General features: G+C 57.0%; 2 protein-coding genes across 3 annotated transcripts; both read left to right on the plus strand.

Annotated features, from left to right (window-relative positions):
• The first annotated feature begins 5562 nt into the window (after positions 1–5562).
• Positions 5563–10930, plus strand: NAT16 (N-acetyltransferase 16 (putative)). The gene is given in 9 exon segments (XM_032872308.1): positions 5563–6171; positions 8774–8867; positions 8954–9032; positions 9035–9087; positions 9089–9175; positions 9875–10080; positions 10400–10599; positions 10602–10625; positions 10628–10930. Coding segments are annotated over 8 exon segments (1029 nt in total). The 5' UTR covers positions 5563–6171; positions 8774–8777; the 3' UTR covers positions 10918–10930.
• A 4793-nt stretch (positions 10931–15723) lies between these two features.
• On the plus strand, positions 15724–20572 carry VGF (VGF nerve growth factor inducible). Of its 2 annotated transcripts, XM_032872518.1 has the most exons (3): positions 15724–15861; positions 17453–17677; positions 18184–20572. In XM_032872518.1, exon 3 carries the CDS (start codon positions 18204–18206, stop codon positions 20055–20057), a length of 1854 nt encoding a protein of 617 aa, XP_032728409.1. In that variant the 5' UTR covers positions 15724–15861; positions 17453–17677; positions 18184–18203; the 3' UTR covers positions 20058–20572. The 2 variants fall into 2 exon arrangements, with proteins under 2 accessions (XP_032728409.1, XP_032728410.1); XM_032872519.1 differs by lacking the exons at positions 15724–15861; positions 17453–17677 and adding an exon at positions 17931–18055.
• Positions 20573–20646: the final 74 nt, after the last annotated feature.

Consider the following 20646-nt stretch of genomic DNA (forward strand, 5'->3'; position numbering starts at 1 on the left):
AGTCTGTTAAGCGTCTGCCTTCGGCTAAGGTCATGATCCCAAGGTCCTGGCATCGTGGCTTCGAGTCCCACATCTGGCTCCCTGCTCAGCAGGGAGCCTGCTTCTCCCTCTCCCATTCCCCCTGCTTGTGTTCCGGCTCTCATGGTTTCTCTCCATTGCATACTAAATAAACAAAAATCATAAAAATTAAAAAAAATTAAAAACTTGTTATTTTGAAGACCAACAAATGAAAAGAAAAATTTAAAGCATTTAAATGACTCATGACCTCAGCCTAAATCAAGAGTCGGTCACTTAACCGACTAAGCCACCCAGGTGTCCCCCACATTTATTTCTCATGGGTCTGGAGGCTACAAGTCCATGATCAAGGTTCTGGCAGATTCAGTTTCTGGTGAAAGCTCTCTTCCTGGCCTGTAAAGTTACTTTCTTCCTGCCTCCTCACAAGGCCTTTTTTCTGCAAATGCGAGGGTAGAGAGGGAGCTCTGGTGTCTCTACCGCTTATAATTCTATGGATTCTAGCCCTACTCTTATGATCTCATTTAGCCTTTATTCCCTGTGTAAAGGCCCCTGTCTCCAAATACAGTCACACTGGAGGTTAGGGCTTCAATATATGAATTGGGGAGGGAGACACAATTCCATCTCTCCCTATGATAAAAATCTACTGAAATACCAGAAACGATATGATGTCTGAATTTTTTTTCAAAATATCAGGGTGCTTGCAGTGTCCAGTGATAGTGGTTATGAGCTGATAATTGTTGAAGCTGATGGTAGGCCAGTGAGGCTTTGCTATACTGTTCTATTTTCTGTGTGTGTTAGATAGTCTCCAGAATAAAAGTGATGGGGTTTTTTCTGATGTGTTCATCAGATTGAGCTCTTTGAGAACAGAAATGGAGTCAATCAGACCCATCGAAGATGACGTTAATGTTTGTGAATAAATGACAGACATTACAGACAATGTTGGTTCATATGGACCTGGAGAGAGGGACCTGGTGATGGGTGGGGAGAGAAGATGTGGAATTTCAGGGACTTCTAGGCACAAGCCGTTATCCTGAGCCTTTAGAAACGCAGTGTGAGGGGCGCCTGGGTGGCTCAGTGGGTTGAGCCTTTGTCTTCGGCTCAGGTCATGATCCCAGAGTCCTGGGATCAAGCCCCAAATCAGGCTCCTTGCTCAGCAGGGAGCCTGCTTCCCTCTCTCCCTCTGCCTGCCTCTCTGCCTACTTGTGATCTCGATCTCTCTTTCAAATAAATAAATAAAATCTTTTAAAAAAAGGAAGAAAGAAAGAAAGAAAGAAAGAAAGCAAGCAAGCAAGCAATGCAGTGTGAGGCTGGGTTGTGCATTGGCTTGGGGTTAGGATACCGGGAACCTGGTTTTACCTCTACCCGGTGGATGACTTTCGATAAAAACGATCAAAGGTGTTCTCAACTTCCCCTACTCTAGAACTAGGTTGAAGTCATTCCTTCTTTCATAATATACTTATTAAGCATTTACTATGTGCCAAGAGCTGAACAAAGCACCAGAGGTATAAAGATAGCTTTAACATCAGGGGGCCTGGGTGGTTCAGTCAGTTAGGCGTCTGCTTGAGTCATGATCTCGGGGTCCTGGGATTCAGCCCCACGTCGGGCTCCCTGCTCGACAGGGAGTCTGCTTCTCCCTCTCCCTCTCCCTCTGCCCTCTCCTTCTCTCTCCCCCCACCAATAAATAAATAAAATCTTTTTTTAAAAAAGATTTTATTTATTTATTTGACACAGAGAGAGAGAGAGAGAGAGAGAGAGATCACAAGTAGGCAGCGAGGCAGGTGGTGGGTGGGAGGAAGCAGGCTCCCTGCTGAGCAGAGAGCCCGATTCGGGCTCGATCCCAGGACCCAGAGACCCTGACCTGAGCCGAAGGCAGAGGCTTTAACCCACTGAGCCACCTAGGTACCCCAGATAAATAAAATCTTAAAAGAAAAATAAAAAAGACAGCTGTAACATCAACCCCGTTCTAAAAAAGAGTTCACTGTCAAGCTCACTGGCTTCCCAGCTTTCTATCCCCTGATTCATGAAGTTCTTAGAGTCTGACAGTCCCAAAGGAAGAGTGAATAAGGCAGGCCTCTGGTTCCATCTGCATTTCAGTGTACAAGCTGCAATGCACTGCAGGGGAGAATTGTTGTTCTAGTTGGCTAGATCGTAATACCTACTTTTAATCGAACCTCTATGCTCTGCCAAGCACTTTTCTTACATTATCTTACTCAATCCTCCTGGAAGGTGGGAGATATGCCCTCTTTACAGATGAAGAAACCGTGAGTCACCAGTATGTGGGATCTGTGATACCTTGCCTTCTGAGGTAATCTGGAAAGTTCCTTCCGATGCCATAATTCTGAGTAAGACTTTTTAGGCATTCACTGGCTCTGTGACTCTGAGGCAATTACTTAACCCTTTGATCTTTGGCCTCCTGCCTTATCTGCAGATCAGTTGGTCCTTTGCCTAGTTGACAAAAAGCACATGCGGTGCCCATAAGATGCTCAGTAAAGCATCTTTTATATTTCTCTGCGATCAGCCAAGTGTCGATAGACCTGACTCATAAAATGGGGACTTGCCCAGGAAGAAGGGTCACTGGATCAGGGAGAGGCCAGGGGTCTCAGCCTTGGTCTCAAAAGCTGGAGAGTCGGAGGGAGAAGAGGGGTCAGAGAGGAGAACACCCCAAAACCAAAAATCTGGGGGAAGAAGTCCTGGTCCTCAGAATCCCAGAGTGCGGAGGTGTTCAGGGCCAGAGAAGAAGACCCAAGGTGGTCTGCTGAAGGGGAGGGTGAGAGACGATGCGGGGATAGGGACGACCCATATGAATGAAAGGGCAGGGAGGAAAATACTGCCCTGCTGACAATAAGACACACGGGTCCAGAGAGAAGACACACAATATGCTCTTCCAAATAAAAGGCCCAAAGAAACAAGACTGGCATGAGGGTCAAAGCCAGTATGGGTCCCCAGGTCCGAGACAGCGTTTACAAAATTCAGGGCAGCTAAGGGAAACCTCCAGCATTAACTGCACTGACATCTGCTTCGTGTGCTGCCATTTGCAAAAGCATTTTCACCAAGTACCTCTGCCCTCTGAGGGGTCAGTGGGCGGTGGGGGTCTCGGTTTGCAGCCGGAGGCCTTCATAGTGCCCCTTGCCAGCTACGGGATCTGGCCCACATGGCGGGACTTCTCAGAACCCACTTTCTTCCTTTGTAAAGTGACTAAACAAGCCTCACCCATCCTACAGTGTTATGAGAATCAAACCGAAGTGCTGTGCAAACATTCTGGGTGGTTCTGAGGCTCACCACCAGGATGGGGTGCGGGGGTGAAGTGGGGGGGGGGGGAGGCGGGGTGGCCTGGTACCCAGACCTGTGAAGCCAGGACTCTCACGCCTCTGCCACAAAGCAAATCACGCTTCCATCCCCACGGGTCTTAACCTTGGCGGATTTTAAAGTCCAGTGGCACAAGGTGATGCACCCCCACCTCCATCCCCTCCCCCCCCCCCACCCCGACCCCGCATCCTCAAAGCACTTACGGATGCCGAAAGTCTCTTGTTCCCTCTTGCTGGGAGGGGCAGCCAGGGGATTCGTCATCTTCCAACCCCTTATCATCACCGCCCCCCTAAACTCTCAGGGGAGTCGGGACAGAAGCAGCCTGCGCGTGGTGATTTTGGAACCACGTGGCTTTTGATTAGACCAATGAGCGGCGACTTCTCCCTTCTGCGCCGCTCAGACGTGAAGCGTTAGCAACTTCGGGAAACTTTCTTTTCTCATTGGCTGAGAGAACTGGAAGTGGTGAACGTTGAGCCAATCCCAGAGCTTCTGGTGGCAGAAGGCGTGGCTTCTGGGGAAAAGGGAGGGATTAGAGCCCGGTTGCTTCTCCCTCCTGCCGCCTGTGACTTTTTCCGCCAACTTTTTGAGGAGCTGTCCCACCGTGGAGCACGTTCCACCTTACCCGCGGTTTTGGGAGATGGGCAGGGTGTTAGCAGTTTTTTTAAAAAATCAGAAATGGGGAGAAGTCATATTAAGAAAAAAGAAGGAAGAGGGGCGCCCGGCCGGCTCAGTCGGTGGAGCATGCAATTCTTGATCTCGGGGTCGTAAGTTCGAGCCCCACGTTGGGTGCGGCGATTACAGAAATAAAAAGTAAAAAAAAAAAAAAAAAGAAAGAAAGAAAGAAAAAAGAAAAGAAAAGAAAAAAGAAAAATAAGAAGGTTAAGTGACTTGTCAGTTTTTTATTGGCCTACCTGGGCCTAGAATTCCAAGGATGACTCTCGTCTGTTTAACCCTCCGCGTGGCCATGTGTCTGGGAGCCCCGGAAGAGGACACGAACCCCACTCTCCCACCTGATCACATTAGCACAGCCTATTGGATAGCTGTAACAGGTTAACGGAGTTATCACCTTGGAAAGTATTTTAAAAAGTGGGAAAAGATAGGTGGGGAATCAGAGATTGGTGGGAAGAGGGAGCAGGAGAGCTGGGCAGACCCCGGAGGGAGGGCGAGGGAGAGGGGCTCCCATCCCCATCTGTCTCCCGGTGTCTTCTCGCACCCCCATTTGCAAGCGTTTCCAATTTCCTCCATCTGTTTCTCCGACCTGGTCCCCAGGGCTCTGTGTGCCCTCTCCAGTGACTCTGACTTACCTGGCACTGGCATTAGTTTGAGGGGGTGTCGCCTGGAGGAGGGAGGGCTGCGAAAGCGGTGGGGGGGGGCGGGGAGAGGAGTCCCCGGGGCAGAGTGTAAAGGTGCTGGGGGTGTGGGGTGATAACTAAGCCAGCAGTCAACCCCTCCGCCAAAACCCTGGGCACCTCCCACCCTTAGTCCCGCTGCCCAGCCAGAACAAGGGGCGAAGTCTCTTTGGCCGGACTTGAGGCCACCCAGCTGCGCCGGCCCCCGGGCCCGCATGCCCCACCCCCACCTTGCCCGGCACCTGCTCTCCGCCCACCCGCCCCCAGGCCGCCCTGAGTCCACTCCAGATCCGGGCCGGGTTTCCTCCGCGTCGCCAGGGTCTCCGCCCCTCGGAGCCGCAGCACCGGCCCCGCAGAGCGTCGCGGCGGGAGGCGCCCGCAGCACCCGAACCCCGAACCTCCCGCCCGCGTGCGGCGCTGAGCCGCGGCGCAGACCCCGCATCCGCGCTCCAACTCCGAGCTGGGACTGCTCTGGTCCCCCGCGTCGTCAGAACTCGACCCTCGGGGCTCCGAAGGGACCCCACTCCCGACACCGTTCGCTGTCTGCGTGGCCTGCCCCGCTCCGTGTCTCGGTATCCCGGCCCGGGCTCCGGCTCCGGCGAGGTAGGGGGCCGCGGGCCTGAGGGCTGGGGGCTGGCGTGCTCCTCCTCCGCGGAACGGGGGTAGCAGAAGGCCACCGCACCCCAGGGGAAGACAGCCGCTGTGCCCCCTACAGTCCTACCCCTCCCGGTCCGGTGACCTAGATAACTGGGATCCGGACTTTGCCTACATGTTCAGAGGCACTTTCCCGTCCGTCATCCCTCCCCCATCCCGTCGTCATTGCGCTCCCACCTGTCCCCTGAGCCTGGCGCCCACGGGGACCCCTGCCAAGTAGAAAGCTTCCTTCGGAAGCTCTGTCCCGCCTGCCCCCCCACACTCCCCACTCCTGGGAAGGGGCAGAGGAAAGACTGGGAAAAACCCTCCAGGACAGCCCCTAATCCATGGCTGTGGCTCTGGGGCACCCCCCATGGCTCATTGGTCTATCTTCCTCATCCCCTGCCTGTGCCCCATTTCATCTTGTCTCCCCCGCCTCTGTTCCCGAGGTCTCTATTCTCTTTCTGACTCTTTTTCTGGCTCTCTCCTCCCCTTGACCCCTTCCCCCATCGCGCACCGTGGGGAGAAGGGGGTGTGTCGCTGCTTTCTATTTATGGTCTCCCTGGGGAGGGGGTGCATTGCTAGGACTTTTTTTTTTTTTGGCATCTGCTTGGCCCAGAGTCACGAGGTGTTATGTCTGTGTCTGGTATCCGTGCCTCCTCCCACTCCCCTCTCCCATCCTCTCCTGCCCCGCACCTCCCTGTCCGCCTTTGTCTCCTTCCTGCCTCCCCTCCTGTCCTTTTTGCTCTCTTCTTTGGGTGCTTTGTGTTGCTGCCGTCTCTTTGTCTCCGCCTCTCCGCTGTCTGCTCCCTCTACTCCCTGTTCCAGCTCCGAGAAGCTGTCGACCTCAAGGGCACCAATATTTCAGGTGTGTGGGGTGCGGTGGAGGTGGGGTGGGGGCCTCCCGGCATGCCCAGCGAGGACTTTAATCATCCCCTCCCAGGGTGAGCATTCATATTTATAAGATTGAAAGAATGGATCCAAGAATGCAGGAATATGGAGGGCAAGGGAAACGCTGCCCCTCTTCCTGGAGCTCAGTCCAGGAGATGCCTGAACTACATCTCCCACAGTGCCCTGGGGGCACGGGCTCCCTCTGCCTAGATACATTATGGGAATGACAGTTCAAGGAGTCAGGTTGGAGGGCACTGTCCTGAGGGATGGAAAGGGATCAGAGTGTGGAGCCAGGGTTGTGGGGCCAGCCAGCAGCTTTGGCTTGGCCTGGAGCCTCTGGCCTGCTTTGTTCCCAGCACCCACCTCCCCCAGGGCTTAAGGAACTTGGAACATTTGTGTCCTGTCCCCCCAAAAGGGAATAGGTATAGAGGAGTGCCTAGGAAGAAAATGAGAGAGATGAATTTGCAAGCTCTTCCTTCTTTCCTGTGACCTCCTTACAAACAACCTTATCCAAGATGAAGACACACCCTTTGGAAAGAGTCTCCCCCAACTTGAAAGCAAAGGAGGGTAACCGAATGTCTTGAATCAGTTGGATGGGTCCCTGTCTCCAAGTTGCTCACATTCTGTCCCCTTTGGGGGCTGTAGGAAATTGCCAAGCTCAGCACGGAACTACCAGCTGGTATTTTTCAGGGACCCGTGAACTACTGGTGAGGTTGCCTGGAAATGTAGACGGAAGCCACAAGCTAACTTGCTCATTTCTGAGACCCATCATTGCCAGAGCCTGCCACAAGGAATCTGATGCTTGAGCTGGTCCCAGGCTTGTTGGCATGGAAGTGCTGACAGTGGGGGGGGGCATTAGGGTTTCCTCCAAAGGACCCCATCTCTGTTTCTGAGCTTTGAGTTCTTGGGACCTTTGACTCCTGCCAAGGAAGGACCCAGTAATTACTGTCCTTGCTCTTCCGCCTGGGATTGGAGGCCCAAATACACCAAAAATACACTCCCCCACTGGCCTGGGAGCCAGGAAAACTTAACCTTGACCTCAAGCCTGGCTCTATCCAAGCGGAGTCACCTTAGGCCAGATCTGAGCCTCCTTTGGGTGTCTGTTTCCTCACTGTTAAAGAAGTGGGATGAACTTGATGGTCTCAGGTGGCTCTAGCAGGGGCTATAAGATCCTCTGAGTCTTTGCTTCCCCTCTCTCTGATGATACTGACCTGATGCTGTCTTACCTCAGCCAGGTAAGGATTACCCAGGAGGGCCTTAGACATGGGGCTTTTGAAGTTTCGTCTGTATAGCAAGCATGCTGTAGTTACGTAAGCTGTTTATGGTGTGGGAGCTAAGACCATCCCTAAACTCCTTAGTGCCATTGTTTGTCCCCTCTCCCAAACTTAGGCAGCATGTTTGTTAAAAAAGCAAACAAACAAACCAACCAGTATCATCCCCCACAAAGTAGCTATTAGATGTGTCTCCTGGGATGTTGGTTAATGAGGCTTGAGGTCAGTTGTAGGAAGGGACTGTTATAACTGGCTGAAAGAGAGAAGGGGGGTTTAATTGGTTGATTTGTTTGGTCTGGAGGGGAGAGGTCTGGAAATGAAGAGCCATTAGGACTTGGGGAGGGGGCTTTCTCTTGGCCCTGTTTCTGGCAGGGAAAACAGAAGAGGCCAAATGGTGACAGATCCAGGGGAGCTGACCCAAAAATGAGAATAGGAAGGACACAGAAAATCTTGAGTAGAAGATAGGGTAAGAATTATAGGAAGAAATTAGAAAGAAGAACAGAGGGAGAGAGAAAATCAGAAGAGACCCTCTGGAGGGAAGGTAAATGGAAGAGGGGCATAGGTGATCTTTGTGGACATTCTGTTTGCCGGAGCTCCAACAGAGCCTTTTCCCAAATGATCATCTAGCCCTAGAGGGAAGCCAGGTCTCCCTACGGAGAAGGAGGGAACAAACTCCAGCAGGAGGAAGGGAAAGGCGCTTTGATCAGCCTGGGAGGAATGACTTGAAATTTTCTAATGGACCTATCCAACTGTCCACTCTGGTTTATGTTTGAATGTATGTGTCAGAGGTGGGAGTGGAGGGTACTGGACTGGCAATAGGGGAAGATCTGGAGTTTATACCCACCCCACCTTTGCTCTAGGATTGTGACTGGCAGTGGTAGGAAAGGGGGGATGGAACCCTCTGTTTTCCCCAGGGACCCCTTTTGTAGGGAGAGTGGAGATGATGGTTTCTCATGTTCTTACAGAAGTCTTGGAGAAGTGGTGGGACCTTTTCAATCTTTTACCCCTTCAAGGGCCTTTTGCCCCTTGTCTGAGTCCCTTAGGGGCAGCTGGATGTGAAGGGGATCTCGGGACAGTCTCTGAGGAGCTCATGGGTTTCCCGATTTGTGACTGTTGAGGAATCCCCTGGTAGGTTTGGGAGCTCTGGGAGCTTGCCAGAGCCAGAGGCCCTGTATTCCCGGGGTCTGTGTGGAGAGCAGAAGAGAAGGGGTATTGGTGTAGGAAAGGGCTGTGGGGACTGGAGGTATAGGGGGCCACATGTGGAAACAGGGGCTCTGACCACAACACTGGGTTGTCTATTTTCTGCAGGGAAATGAAATTGGAAGCCAGGTGTGGTGCAGCCAGCTCAGAGGTCCCTAAGCCTGAAAACAAGGCCAAGTCAGATGCCGAGCCACATTCAGACGCCTGGAGGGGGAGGCTGCCACGTCCAGATCCTGATCACGGCCTGAGGCTGAGAGCGAGACCCCAGGGGCTGAGTCAGGTCCTGAGGCCAAGGCCAAGCCCTTGGGGGCCAACCCCAGGTCCAGATCCAGGCCTGACGCCAAGGCCAAGCCTTTGGTCTTCGTGGTGGCACAGAACGGGAGTTTGAGAAGGTGCTGGCCATCTCGGGGGGCATCTCCAGTAGGCCTCGACTACTACGTTCCCAGCCACTACCACAGCCGGCTCCGGGATTCCGACGGCACCGTGGTGCTGGCCAAGCGTAAAGGAGTGGTGAGAGCCGGGGCCCGGTGAAAGCGGGGTGAAGCTACGTTTGGTGACTGGGATCTTAGGAAGGAGAGGAGGCCTGAGGAGTCAGTCCGCTCTGGAACCAAAGAGTCGGGCGTGCGCATCCAGGGGCCCAGCAATGAGCGCAGTCCTGGGAAGAGTGGAGGAACCAGAGGAAGGGACTGGTGAGAGCTTCGGTGTTTGAAGATTCGTTTGAGCAGTTTTGGGAGGCAGGAGCATAAAAAGAGGAGAGCAGGCAAAAGAAGGTAGACTGGAGGTGAGACCAAGAGCGGGGTCAGGACCCCTGAATGGACTGAACTCTCGCTCAAAAGGCATCTGGAAACTGCGAGAGGGCCGGGCTGCTAGACGGGGGTCGGGGCGGAGCTAAGAAGAGCAGGGGGCGTGGCAGGACTAGGGGGCGTAGCAAGTTCCTGGGGGTGGGGCCAAGGAAAAGGGGTGTGGCGATGCCCAGGGACCCGGTGTAAGCGGAGCTGGATCCTCTCTAGAGGTGGATGAGACCGGGATGGAAAGGCCGGCTCTGGAATTCGAGACCCGAGGGCTGAGGAGATCTCCCCGGGCAGGCCTGGGCCTGGCCTGGCGCCCGGGGTGGGGACGACGGAGTACTCAGCGTGTGGGAAGAGGCGAGTCCCGTGAGCCGAGAGACCCGGGTGGGGCGGAGGGCCCCCTAACGGCGTCGGTCCGCAGATCGTTCTGGAGTCGGTGCCCTTGATCGACGCCAGGGAGACCGTGCTGGTGGAGGGGCTGCGCGTGGCGCCCAGGGAGCGCGGCAAGGGCGTAGCGCGACAGCACCTGGGGGTCAGGGTGGCACGGCTCACGCGGGACAACCAGCTGGGCCCCCGTGAGCTGATGAAATACCGCCCCATCACGCAGCAGGTGAGAAGGACCCCGGAGCTCTGATAACCAGGCGTCCTCCCGCCTCGCGCATTCACCGGCTTGCTTTCTCTGCTGGGTCTGCCGAGTGGGGGCGCCCGTGAGCCCTGCCCCGGGACTCGCAGACCGGACCCAGGCCCTTCTGCCTAGTGGCAGTCAAAAAGCTCCCGACTCCCAGCCGTCCAACCCTCAGTCCTTACTCCAGATGGCTGGCGAGCCCCGGGGTCCGGAGTTCCGTGACCCTGCCTCCCCTCTATTGCTCCTGCTTCCCTTCAGGGACCCAAAGATCCTGATCTGGGCCTTTGTCCTTTCCCTGCGCCTCCCTTATCCTACCGACTAATCTGTTTCCCACCCTTCCCCTCCCCTCGGAGACCCAGGGCCCCACACCGACCTCGCCCCTCCTTGGGATCCAGGCACATATTCAGAGGCACGCCTCCTGCTGTCGCCCTCCGCACAGCGCGACGAGCTTCCAGGAGGGACCATCATCCACGACTGGCATCCCTACAGGCCGAGGGAAAGCAGCCCGCGCCGGCTGGCGGCCAAGGCCTGGAGTGGCGCGTGGACAGTCCCGCGTGCTCACGCTGTGCACGCGCCCCTTTCCCATCTCGCATGGCGGTGACGGCACGTGGCACTACCTCAACATCAGCGCCTTCGGCAGCGATGACGCGCAGGTGCAGAGCCAGCTTTTGCGGCATCTGCAGCGCCAGGCCCCGCGCCTCGCCGGCCTCATCGTCATGTGCCGGCTTTTCCTAGCGCCCCAGTTATGGTCACAGCTGGCAGACTTCTGCCAGGCCGGCCGGGGGCTCGAGCCGGTCAAGGGTGATACGGAGCAGCACCTGCTGGAGGCCGCCATCTAAGGCGTGTCCTATCGGAGGGGACAGAAGCAGCACTTCGGATCTGCAGAAAGCCCCTACTCCCTCTGTTCGCAAGCTCCGCCCCCTGCCCCTGCTCTCCGCGGTTGGCTCTGAAGCCTCACCTTACTCTCAGCGTCCTAACTTTTTACCCTTACTTCTCTGGCGCCACCCGAAGCTGTTGCCCACGCTCCAAACCGCCGGGTTTGGGGGAGGCCCTTGCGCTGCGATTGTCCACCCTTTCCCACTTACTGGCCGAAGAATGGGTTCCATCCCAGACTTCAGAGCCTTTCGTTGTCCGCCGCCTTGGCCTGACCGTGAATTCGGCCCTTCTTGGCTTCTCCCTTCTGCCCCCTCGCGGATGGGAGCGGGCAGAAGGATGTGCTATGCCCAGGGGCCCAACACGTATTACTTTTCTTCCTCCCGCCCTTTCTCGAGCTCTCAGAGCTTGCCCAGCACTCTCCTCCTTGCCTCCCTCTCGGCCTCCTGCGCTTCTCCATCACTATCCCCTCCCTCCTTCCCTCTGTACCCCCACCCTCCTCCTCCCCGGGCCTCCCAGACACTTAGCTCCCCGTGACCCATTTGTCTGCTCCTCCATTCCTCTTCCCCATGACCTTTTCATCACTCACCCCGTTTGCAATACGGAGCCTGTCAATGAACTAGAATTATAATGCCCTGTTGACCCTCCAGGGACGAATCTTTCCAAGCCTATCCCCCTCTGACGGGTTTCCTCCAACTTTGTACCATGTTGCTATGCCAGAGGCCCCCTTCCCATGCCCCCAACCAGTGGCCTGAACTAGGCCACGGACCGGGGGGGTTGGGTTGGAGAGTCTGGCGTGGGAGTGCAGAGTCCTCAGCCCAGTATGGGGCTGTTCTTTGGTTCTGACCGGGCTGCCTTCTAGCGCCACTGGAACCCCCACCTCCGGTTATTTCTGGACATCCCTCCCTTCCTCTGGTTTCTTTAGGCTTTTTGGACTTTGGCAGTTTTCTATTTGAGTCCAAGTAGTAACAGCTGGAAGTACACAGCGCTGTCTCCTACACTGGATGCTCATATCTACCACGGAGGGAGGAAAGAGGTTCGCAAAGATCAAAGTGACTTCCGAGTCATTCAAAGTAGCTTGGAGCCAGGCAGGGCCTAGAATTCCGGAGTCCCAAGCCCTTAGCATGCTTCAGAACCTCACTCCGTGGGACCGTGAGTGCTGGAACTTCTTGCTGGACGATGGACAGTTGGTGGGGATTTGTTAACAGCAAGCACAGGCGTCGCTGGGGATGGAATCAAAGACGTGGACAGAGAAGGGGGCCTGGAGGTGGAAGAAGGTGGGCAAAGAGGACAGCCGCTGCTTCATCACTTTCCCCAGTTCCGGTTCTGCTTTTGCTGCCTTCGGCGTCTGGCCATGCTGCCACCCTCCCTGTCACTTCAACCGTGACTGTATTGCAATAAAACGGACCCTTAGCCCACCCTCTGTGTCTGTTTCACTTCTCGGTGGGGGAAGGATGAGACGCATTATCCTCCACCCCCCCTTCCCCAGCAGCCTGTGTTAGAGAGGATCTCTAAGCCCTGTGGCAATGGGGCTAATGACTTCCTGGAGCTGGAGAGGGCTGCTGGCCGCTGTGCGCCCCCACCCCCACCCCAGCCCAGCGGCAGAAAGAAGCGGTTGCTCTGGAGCGAGGAGGGCAGCTGCGCGGAGCCCTGACAACCCCGGGTCTCTCTTTCCCCTGGACCTAGGAGTCCGCTGCTATCCAAATTCTATGGGCTTCTCTCCCAAGTTCCCCTTGGCATCCAGGACCGGCCTCCCTCAGCCCCACAATCCAGGCGTCTAACTCGCGGCTCTCGGCTCTCTTGGCCCGAGCGCTCGCTTCCCGGATTCCTGGGTGGGCACCCCGCGGAAGCGGGAGGAGGTGGAGGGAGCTTGGGCACCGCCCCCCCGGGAGCCAAGCTCCGGAGCGCCGGAGACTGCGATTCCGAAAAGTAACACGCGGGGGCGCCAGGACGCGCGGACGCCGGCGAGGCAGCGCAAGGTGGTTTCCGTCCGTGTGAGTGTGTCCATGGGCGTCTTTGTGTGTCTGCGTTTCTGTACATGTGTGTACGAGTCACAGGGTGTCCGGGTGGGATGTATTCGGGACAACGTGCCTGGTGTGCCCCAGAATCAGGTACTCCAAGTGGCTTTTTGATGAGGAGGATATTTGATATGTCACTATGTATGTGTGGATGGGGAGGTAAGCAACTGTATCGTCGTGTGTGCAAGGCGTAGCCTGTGAGTCCCTGAAACCGCATCTTGGATTTTTGAAGTCACATTCCCTTAGGGTTTTTACCCCCTCCCACCATCCCATGTAAAAGGAACAAGGGCTCTCAACGCAAATCTCCATTACCCTGGTCACATCTTCAGCATGTGTCGGAGTGACACTGCCATGCTAGGTGTGATATTGTGTTTGTGTAAGTGGGTGTGTCTCAGAACATCAGTGTAACTCTGAATAACAGTATGTCTGTGTGTGACAGGTGGATGTTGGAGGAGGCTAGGGCAGAATTATGAAAGTACACAATTTGCTATCTCTGGTTAGTTTGTGGATATCATCTTCATGGCGTGTGTGTTTTTCCTTCTCAGTCTCTCCAGAAGCTGTCTCTCTTTGTGTCTCCCCTCATCTCTGTCTCTTTCTCTCTCTCTCTCTCATTCTCTTGGTGACTCATCTCTGCGGCTTTGCCCTCCCCCGGCTTGCTGGGTCTCCCATCCCCCACTCAGGAGTGGGTGGGGGTATGAGAGAATGGGACCCTGGAACTGAAAATCAGGATGAGCACCCCCTTCCTATTACTCATCATTCCCACACCCACCAGTGGCCCCCAGCCCCCTCTCGGTCCCCTCCCCAGTACTCCCCACTATACTGAACTGGGCTGGGCAGGGGATAGGGCAATGATTCTCAGGGGAGACCTTCAGCACCTTCTTTCAGTTCAAACTGGAGACCCCTGTCCCTCTTATAAAGTGCCCCCCTCTCTGCCTGTCCCCCCATCGCTGACGCAATGAAAGGCTGCAGAGGTGAGTCACCGGTTGGGGGGGAAGGGAAGGATGGGGGGACGATGAGCTGCGGGGTCCCCAAGCCCCTGCCCTCTTTTTCTCTTCCAAACCTTCCCAGGGAAAAGACACAGGGGTCTGTCCACCCCCCTCCCCTGGCTTTCCAAATCTTCAGTTTGGATCACTACTCCATTGGACCCCATCTTCTCCTGCTGCCCTCTTGGAGAGTATGAGAGATTCAGAAACAAAGACAGAGAGAGGGATTTATACAAATAACTCAGAGCAAACACCAGGCATCCCCTCCAGCTCTCCATCTCAGCATTGCCTTTTCCAGCTCTGCCTCTCCATTATCTTTCCTCCCTTCTCCTTCCTCTACCGATTCCAGCCAACTGTTCCCAGGTCCAGCTCTTTTCCAGAAGCCCCTGGAGTCAGCAGGGTATGAAGGGCACAGCACATCTCTGAGAGGTGGGGTGTGTGTGAAAGAGCATACCCAGGTAGGAAACTGAGATGAAGAGAGGCAGAAATAGACCCAGAGATTCAGAGTCCGTACAGACGGGATCCAGATTGTGGAATCACCAACGCTATTGTGGTGGGGGAGGGTGCCCTGGCTTCCACCTTGCTGCCCCCCTCCCCCACCCCATGGTAGCTGAGATTCTTGGGATGTCAGTGTCTGAGAAGCTCCCCTGGGCTCTGGGCTGAGTGGAGGAATGAAGGGGTGAAAAACTGGGGGAAGAATGGAAGAATAAGGGAATGCTCTGAAAACAAGGGGGCAAAGACCCGAACTTGGGGACTGCGGATGAGTGGCTTTACTGCACAGAAATCTAGAGATGGTGAGTGTGGGGGAGGGGCAGGCAAGATCAAAGACACAGAGACATCTGTATAACTTCTAACATAAATCAGAAAGCATGGAAAGACTCAGAAATAAACAAAGACGCATATGTATACACACACACACACACACACACACACGTGACACACCAAGCCTGGCTCACTTTTTGGACAGCAGAAGATGCCCAGACTGGACACACTCAAAGCTTCCCAACCACACAGGTATACAGACACTCAGAAGGATTGGAACCCACATGCACTCATACTTATACAATGACATCTGGAAACAGGCACAAACATGGCCACATAGGTTGCAAGAGATTTCATATTTAAAGTGGAACAATATCATGCCTATCCACTCTATCTGATTAAATACACAACTGGTCTTCCAATTCCCTTTCTCCACCCCCCTCCATGTTTCATTAAACTCTGCACACACACAAACACACATGCACACATAGGTGCCTGTGCACATACACAAGCCCACAGGAACACAAACCACTTATCTAGATGCCTGTCTCCCCTCATCTCACACTTAGTTCTTAGCCCCATCAGCCTCTCAGTCTGCCCCCCTTGGCTCTTTCCCTCCCCTCTTCCTTCTCTCTTGGATGGCTTCCCCTCCCCCCTCCAGATGTCTGAGCCATCTCTCTGATTCATCCTCCTCGGGAAGGTAACGTGACCCCCTCCCCATTCCACTGCTCACAGTAACCAGGCTGGGAAGATAAAGGGGAGAACAAGAGGAGGAGAAAGAGGAATGTGGGGAGCCCCCAGGTTAGGAAGTGGTCCTAGATAGTTGCGTGTGTTGGGGATGAGGGGGTGAGGCACAGCCTTGGGGTCTGCTGCCCCCTCCTCTCTCTGCTTTCTGTGGTATCTCCACAGTCACCTTGGTTCTCAGTGCTGTGGTGTTTTTTTTTTTTTTTTTCCTCCTTTAGCCTGTTCCTTCTACCTGTTCCAGATTCCTTCCTTCCTCCCTCCCTCTCCTGCTCCCATCTCTTCTCTCTTTCCTCTCTCTCTACTCCTCCCCACCTCTTTCCCTGCAGAGCTGATGGGCTTTCTTCTGGGAAAGTCGAGCCACTGATGGAACCAAGAAGCCACTGCTGGCTATAGAGGAAAGCACGTGAGTGTGTGTGTGTTTGTGTGTGTGTGTGTATGTGTGTGTCAGAGAGAGAGAGAGAGAGGAGGGTCAGTGCTAGGAACAGATGTGGAGGGGGTTGAGGACTGGCTCTGAAAGAGTCTCTGAGCCCCTGAGAGACAGCCCTGATCTCGGTTTCCGGAGTCTTAGGGTGTGGGTGCCCTGCGTGTGCCCACAGGCACCCCTGTGTCCGCAGTTCTTGTGTGTCTGGCATGTGTCATTGTCACTCCCCCCTTTCCCTGCCCACACCCCCGCACAGCTCTCTGCCTGCACCGCAGCCCCCTCCAGCCTCCCTCCTCCCCTTCATTCCTGCAGTGGCTGCTCCCCTTGCCTTCCTCCCTTCTCCCCTGCCTCCTCCCCATTTCCGTCCTCCCTCCACCCCGCCCACGGGCTGGTCTCCCTTCACTGGACCCGGCTCGCTGATGGATTCTCTTTGCGCAATCTGTGCGTCATCGCCCCCCCCCCAACCTCTAGCTGTCCAAGCCCCCAACCCCAACGCCTCTGGCAGGAGATACGGACGAGGGGTCTGATGGTTAGAGAGGGGCTATCTCTGACGTTGCACACTCACCCCCCCGCTCTGCAACGCGTTCAAACCTTCCCTTTAAGCAATGGAGAGAGCTGGAGTTGAGTCACCCCCCCCAACCTGCACAACCCCCTCCCCACCTGGTCTGCTCTCGCCCTCCAAACGTCCTTTGGGGGGAAGCAGAGGGAGGGAAAGAAGCAGGAGGAGGGTGGGGGAGAGGTGGGCTGACAAGGGGCAAGCGGGGCCGCCAACATAAGCTACAGAGTGAGCTGGGCAGAAGGACAGACACACCTTTTTCTCCAAACACGCACCGACTGTGAACAGACACGACATAGAGGCACACATCCTCAGTCTTTCCCCTTTCTTCCGACTCGGACCCTTTCCAACGGGATTACCAAAACCGCAAGATCCACCCATCTGCCCCGGCCCAGGGCCGGCACCCCGCACCGCAGATCCGCGAACAGCGCCAGCAGGCGCCCAGATCCGTCCCTCCTCTCTCGGGTTCACGCCGTCCTTGGGTGTGTTCCCCGTGAACCGTGCGTGCTGTCGGGGGGTGGGTAGTCCAGCCCCTTCCTCGGCTTTGGAATCTTTATCCTCCCCCTCCCCAGTATGGATCACCTACTGATGCCCAGTCAGACCCTAGGAGTGCCCCCATTCTGTTCGGCTCAGCGACGCGGGCTCCCGCAGCTGCAAGTTGCTCTGTAACCCACCCTCCCGCCTTGGAGCGTCTCAGCATTCACCCTTCCATTCATTCTCCCATTCATTCATTCATCCTTTTCTCCTCGTCCCTCCTTCATTCATTCATAGCCCCCTGCCCCGCCCGCCCCGGCGATTTCATTCATTCATTCATTCATTCATTTCCCCGGTGCTAAACTAGCGCACGCCCCTCCAGCCGAGGCTCCCGGCGCGCAGGCGCGGGCCGGGAGAAGAACACCTTCTCCAATCACTGGGCTGCCCCCCACCTCGAGGCGCCCGCCCGCTTCCCCATGAATGAACATTGACGTCAATGGGGCGGGGCGATCCCACGTGACCCTGCGCTCTCCCCTTTATAAGGCGGCAGCGGCGCGGGCGCTGTCCAGCGTGCTGAAGCCGGAACGAGCGAGTCTCCCAGAGCCGCGCGGACCCAGCTGAGCCCAACCCACTGGACGCCAGAACTCGACCATCGCTCCTATCCCAGCCACTGCTCGGAGCCGAGGCGGACGCGTCCCGATCTTCCCCTGTCCCCACCCCGCCCCGACCCGACCCTCCTCTCCACCTCCCGCATCGTGACACCAGCTGGTAAATACTCCGCTGTCCATCCCTCAAACCCTCGGCAGCCGTGGGCGTGAGGGAGGGTTCTCTCTCCTCCCGGATGGGGGTGTTAAAAACACAGCGGGGAGCCCCCGGTAAGGGTCCCTGGTAAATGGGGGAGTCGCCGCTTTTCTCTTGCTGCTGAAGTCGCCCACGCACCATCCGGGGAGTCCTGTGGGGAGGGAGCAGAGATTTTTCCCCCCTTATCTTAGCTGCTTAGTACGTGGGCGCTGGCAGTGAGATGGCTTAGGCAAGGGGGCGAGGAGGCACTGGGGGGAGCGAGGGTTGCGGGCGTTTTCCCATTTACACGACTCCAGAGATCGGCACAACATCTCTCTCCTTTGCACCTAAACGTCCCTCTTCTGGGTAAGGTTAGGGGGATGAGGGAAGCCCTGGATTTCCTGATTAAAGGTGGGGGAAGGGGATATAGAATCAGAGAGCGGAAAATTCTTACAGAAACCCTCTCTTTCTTTGGTCCCTTCTATTTTTCACAGTCTCCGGCAGTCCTCTGGTCATGAAATCGCTCAGGTTGCCGGCTTCCACCCTCTTCTGCTTCCTTCTACTGATCAAGGGGTTGGGAGCAGCGCCCCCGGGGCACCCTGAGGCGCAGCCACCTCCCCTCAGCTCTGAACATAAAGAGCCGGTAGCTGGGGAAGCAGTGCCCGGGCCGAAGGATGTTAGCGCCCCAGAGGTCCGAGCCGCTCGAAATTCTGAGCCTCAGGACGAGGAAGAGCTTTTCCAGGGCGTGGATCCCCGGGCGCTGGCCGCAGTGCTGCTGCAGGCACTTGACCGCCCGGGCTCGCCTCCGGCGCCCGGCGGCTCCCAGCAGGAGCCAAAGGAAGAAGCAGCAGAAGCTCTGCTGACCGAGACCGTGCGCAGCCAGACCCACAGCCTCCCGGCGCCAGAGACCCAGGCACCTGCGGCCCCGCCTCGCGCTCAGACTCAGGAGAATGGTCCCGAGGCTGGCGACCCCTCCGAAGAGCTCGAGGCGCTAGCTTCCCTGCTCCAGGAACTGCGAGATTTCAGTCCGAGCAACGCCAAGCGCCAGCAAGAGACAGCGGCAGCAGAGACGGAAACTCGCACGCACACGCTGACCCGAGTCAACCTGGAGAGCCCCGGGCCGGAGCGCGTGTGGCGCGCTTCGTGGGGAGAGTTCCAGGCGCGAGTCCCGGAGCGCGCGCCCCTGCCACCCCCTGCTCCCCCTCAATTCCAGGCGCGTATGCCGGAGAGTGGGCCCCTTCCTGAAGCCCACCAGTTCGGGGAAGGAGTGTCCTCCCCCAAAACACATCTAGGTGAGGCATTGGCACCCCTATCCAAGGCGTACCAAAGCCTGGGTGCCCCTTTCCCCAAGGCGCGCCGTCCGGAGAGCTCACTCCTGGGCGGCTCTGAGGCGGGGGAGCGCCTTCTACAGCAAGGGCTGGCGCAAGTAGAGGCCGGGCGGCGGCAGGCAGAGGCCACACGGCAGGCCGCGGCGCAGGAAGAGCGGCTGGCAGACCTCGCCTCCGACCTGCTGCTCCAGTATTTGCTGCAGGGCGGGGCCCGGCAGCGAGGCCTTGGGGGTCGGGGGCTGCAGGAGAAGGAGGAGGAGCGAGAGAGCGAGAGGGTGGATGCGGAGGCGGAGCAGGAGAGACGCGGCGGGGCGGAGAGGGTGGGGGAAGAGGATGAGGAGGCGGCGGAGGCGGAGGCAGAGGCGGAGGAGGCTGAGAGGGCGCGGCAGAACGCGCTGCTGTTCGCAGAGGAGGAGGACGGGGAAGCCGGAGCCGAGGACAAGCGCTCCCAGGAAGAGATGCCCGGCCACCGTCGGAAGGAGGCTGAGGGGGCAGAGGAGGGCGGGGAGGAGGACGACGACGATGAAGAGATGGACCCTCAGACGATCGACAGCCTCATTGAGCTGTCCACCAAACTCCACCTGCCAGCGGACGACGTGGTCAGCATCATCGAGGAGGTGGAGGAGAAGCGGAAGCGGAAGAAGAACGCCCCTCCCGAGCCCGTGCCGCACCCCCGGGCCGCCCCCGCCCCCACCCACGTCCGTTCCCCGCAGCCCCCGCCCCCTGTCCCCGCCCCCGCCCGCGAGGAGCTGCCCGACTGGAACGAGGTGCTCCCGCCCTGGGATCGCGAGGAGGACGAGTTGTTTCCCCCCGGGCCCTACCACCCTTTTCCCAATTATATCCGGCCGCGGACACTGCAGCCGCCCGCTGCCTCGCGCCGCCGCCACTACCACCACGCCCTGCCGCCTTCGCACCACTATCCTGACCGGGAGGCCCAGGCGCGGCGCGCGCAGGAGGAGGCGGAGGCGGAGGAGCGCCGGATGCAGGAGCAGGAGGAGCTGGAGAATTATATCGAGCACGTGCTGCTCCGGCGCCCGTGACCTGCCCTGGCTCCGCCCCCGTGCGCCGCTACCGCGTGCGCTGCCACCCCCCTCCGTGTTTCTCCTCTCCCTTCTTGGTGTTTGCATGCACCCCAGCCCCGCCCCTGGCCGCCTCCCGGCCCCGCCCCCGCCCTCGGGTCGCCCCGCCCTCGGGCTGCGCCGGGACCCGTCAGACCGCTTCCCGGATTCCAAGCCCGAACACCCCAGACTCACTCAAGGAGGCCCCCCGGGGCCACCCCAGGCGGGCGGGTGGTTTGTGCGAATCACCCTCCCCCACCCCACCGGGCCTCTGTCCCCACCTAGTCCCTCTCGGGACGTCCCCGTCCAAAACCGGAAAAAGCTGTTCCAGTTAATTGTGTGAAGAAGTGTCTGTCTCCTGCCCTTGGGCCTCCCAGGAGCCTCTCCACCCTCTCCAGATCGCTGTGAATTTACCTATTCTTTCCCTTCTCTGTTGTAAATACCCCTCACGGAGGAAATAGTTTTGCTAAGAAATAAAAGTGACTATTTTATTAGGACTTTGTTCTCCGTTATTCACCCGTCCCCTTGGGCCTCTGTGGTCCTTCCCAAGGGGCGGTGAGGGAAGCGCCGG

Source organism: Lontra canadensis, unplaced genomic scaffold (genome assembly GCF_010015895.1).
Source record: "Lontra canadensis isolate GAN:19392208 unplaced genomic scaffold, GSC_riverotter_1.0 scaffold45, whole genome shotgun sequence".
Lineage (NCBI taxonomy): Eukaryota > Metazoa > Chordata > Mammalia > Carnivora > Mustelidae > Lontra > Lontra canadensis.

Excerpts from the sequence above, each read along its gene's own strand:
- VGF (XM_032872518.1), top strand. The coding sequence starts at position 18,204 with ATGAAATCGCTCAGGTTGCCGGCTTCCACCCTCTTCTGCTTCCTTCTA.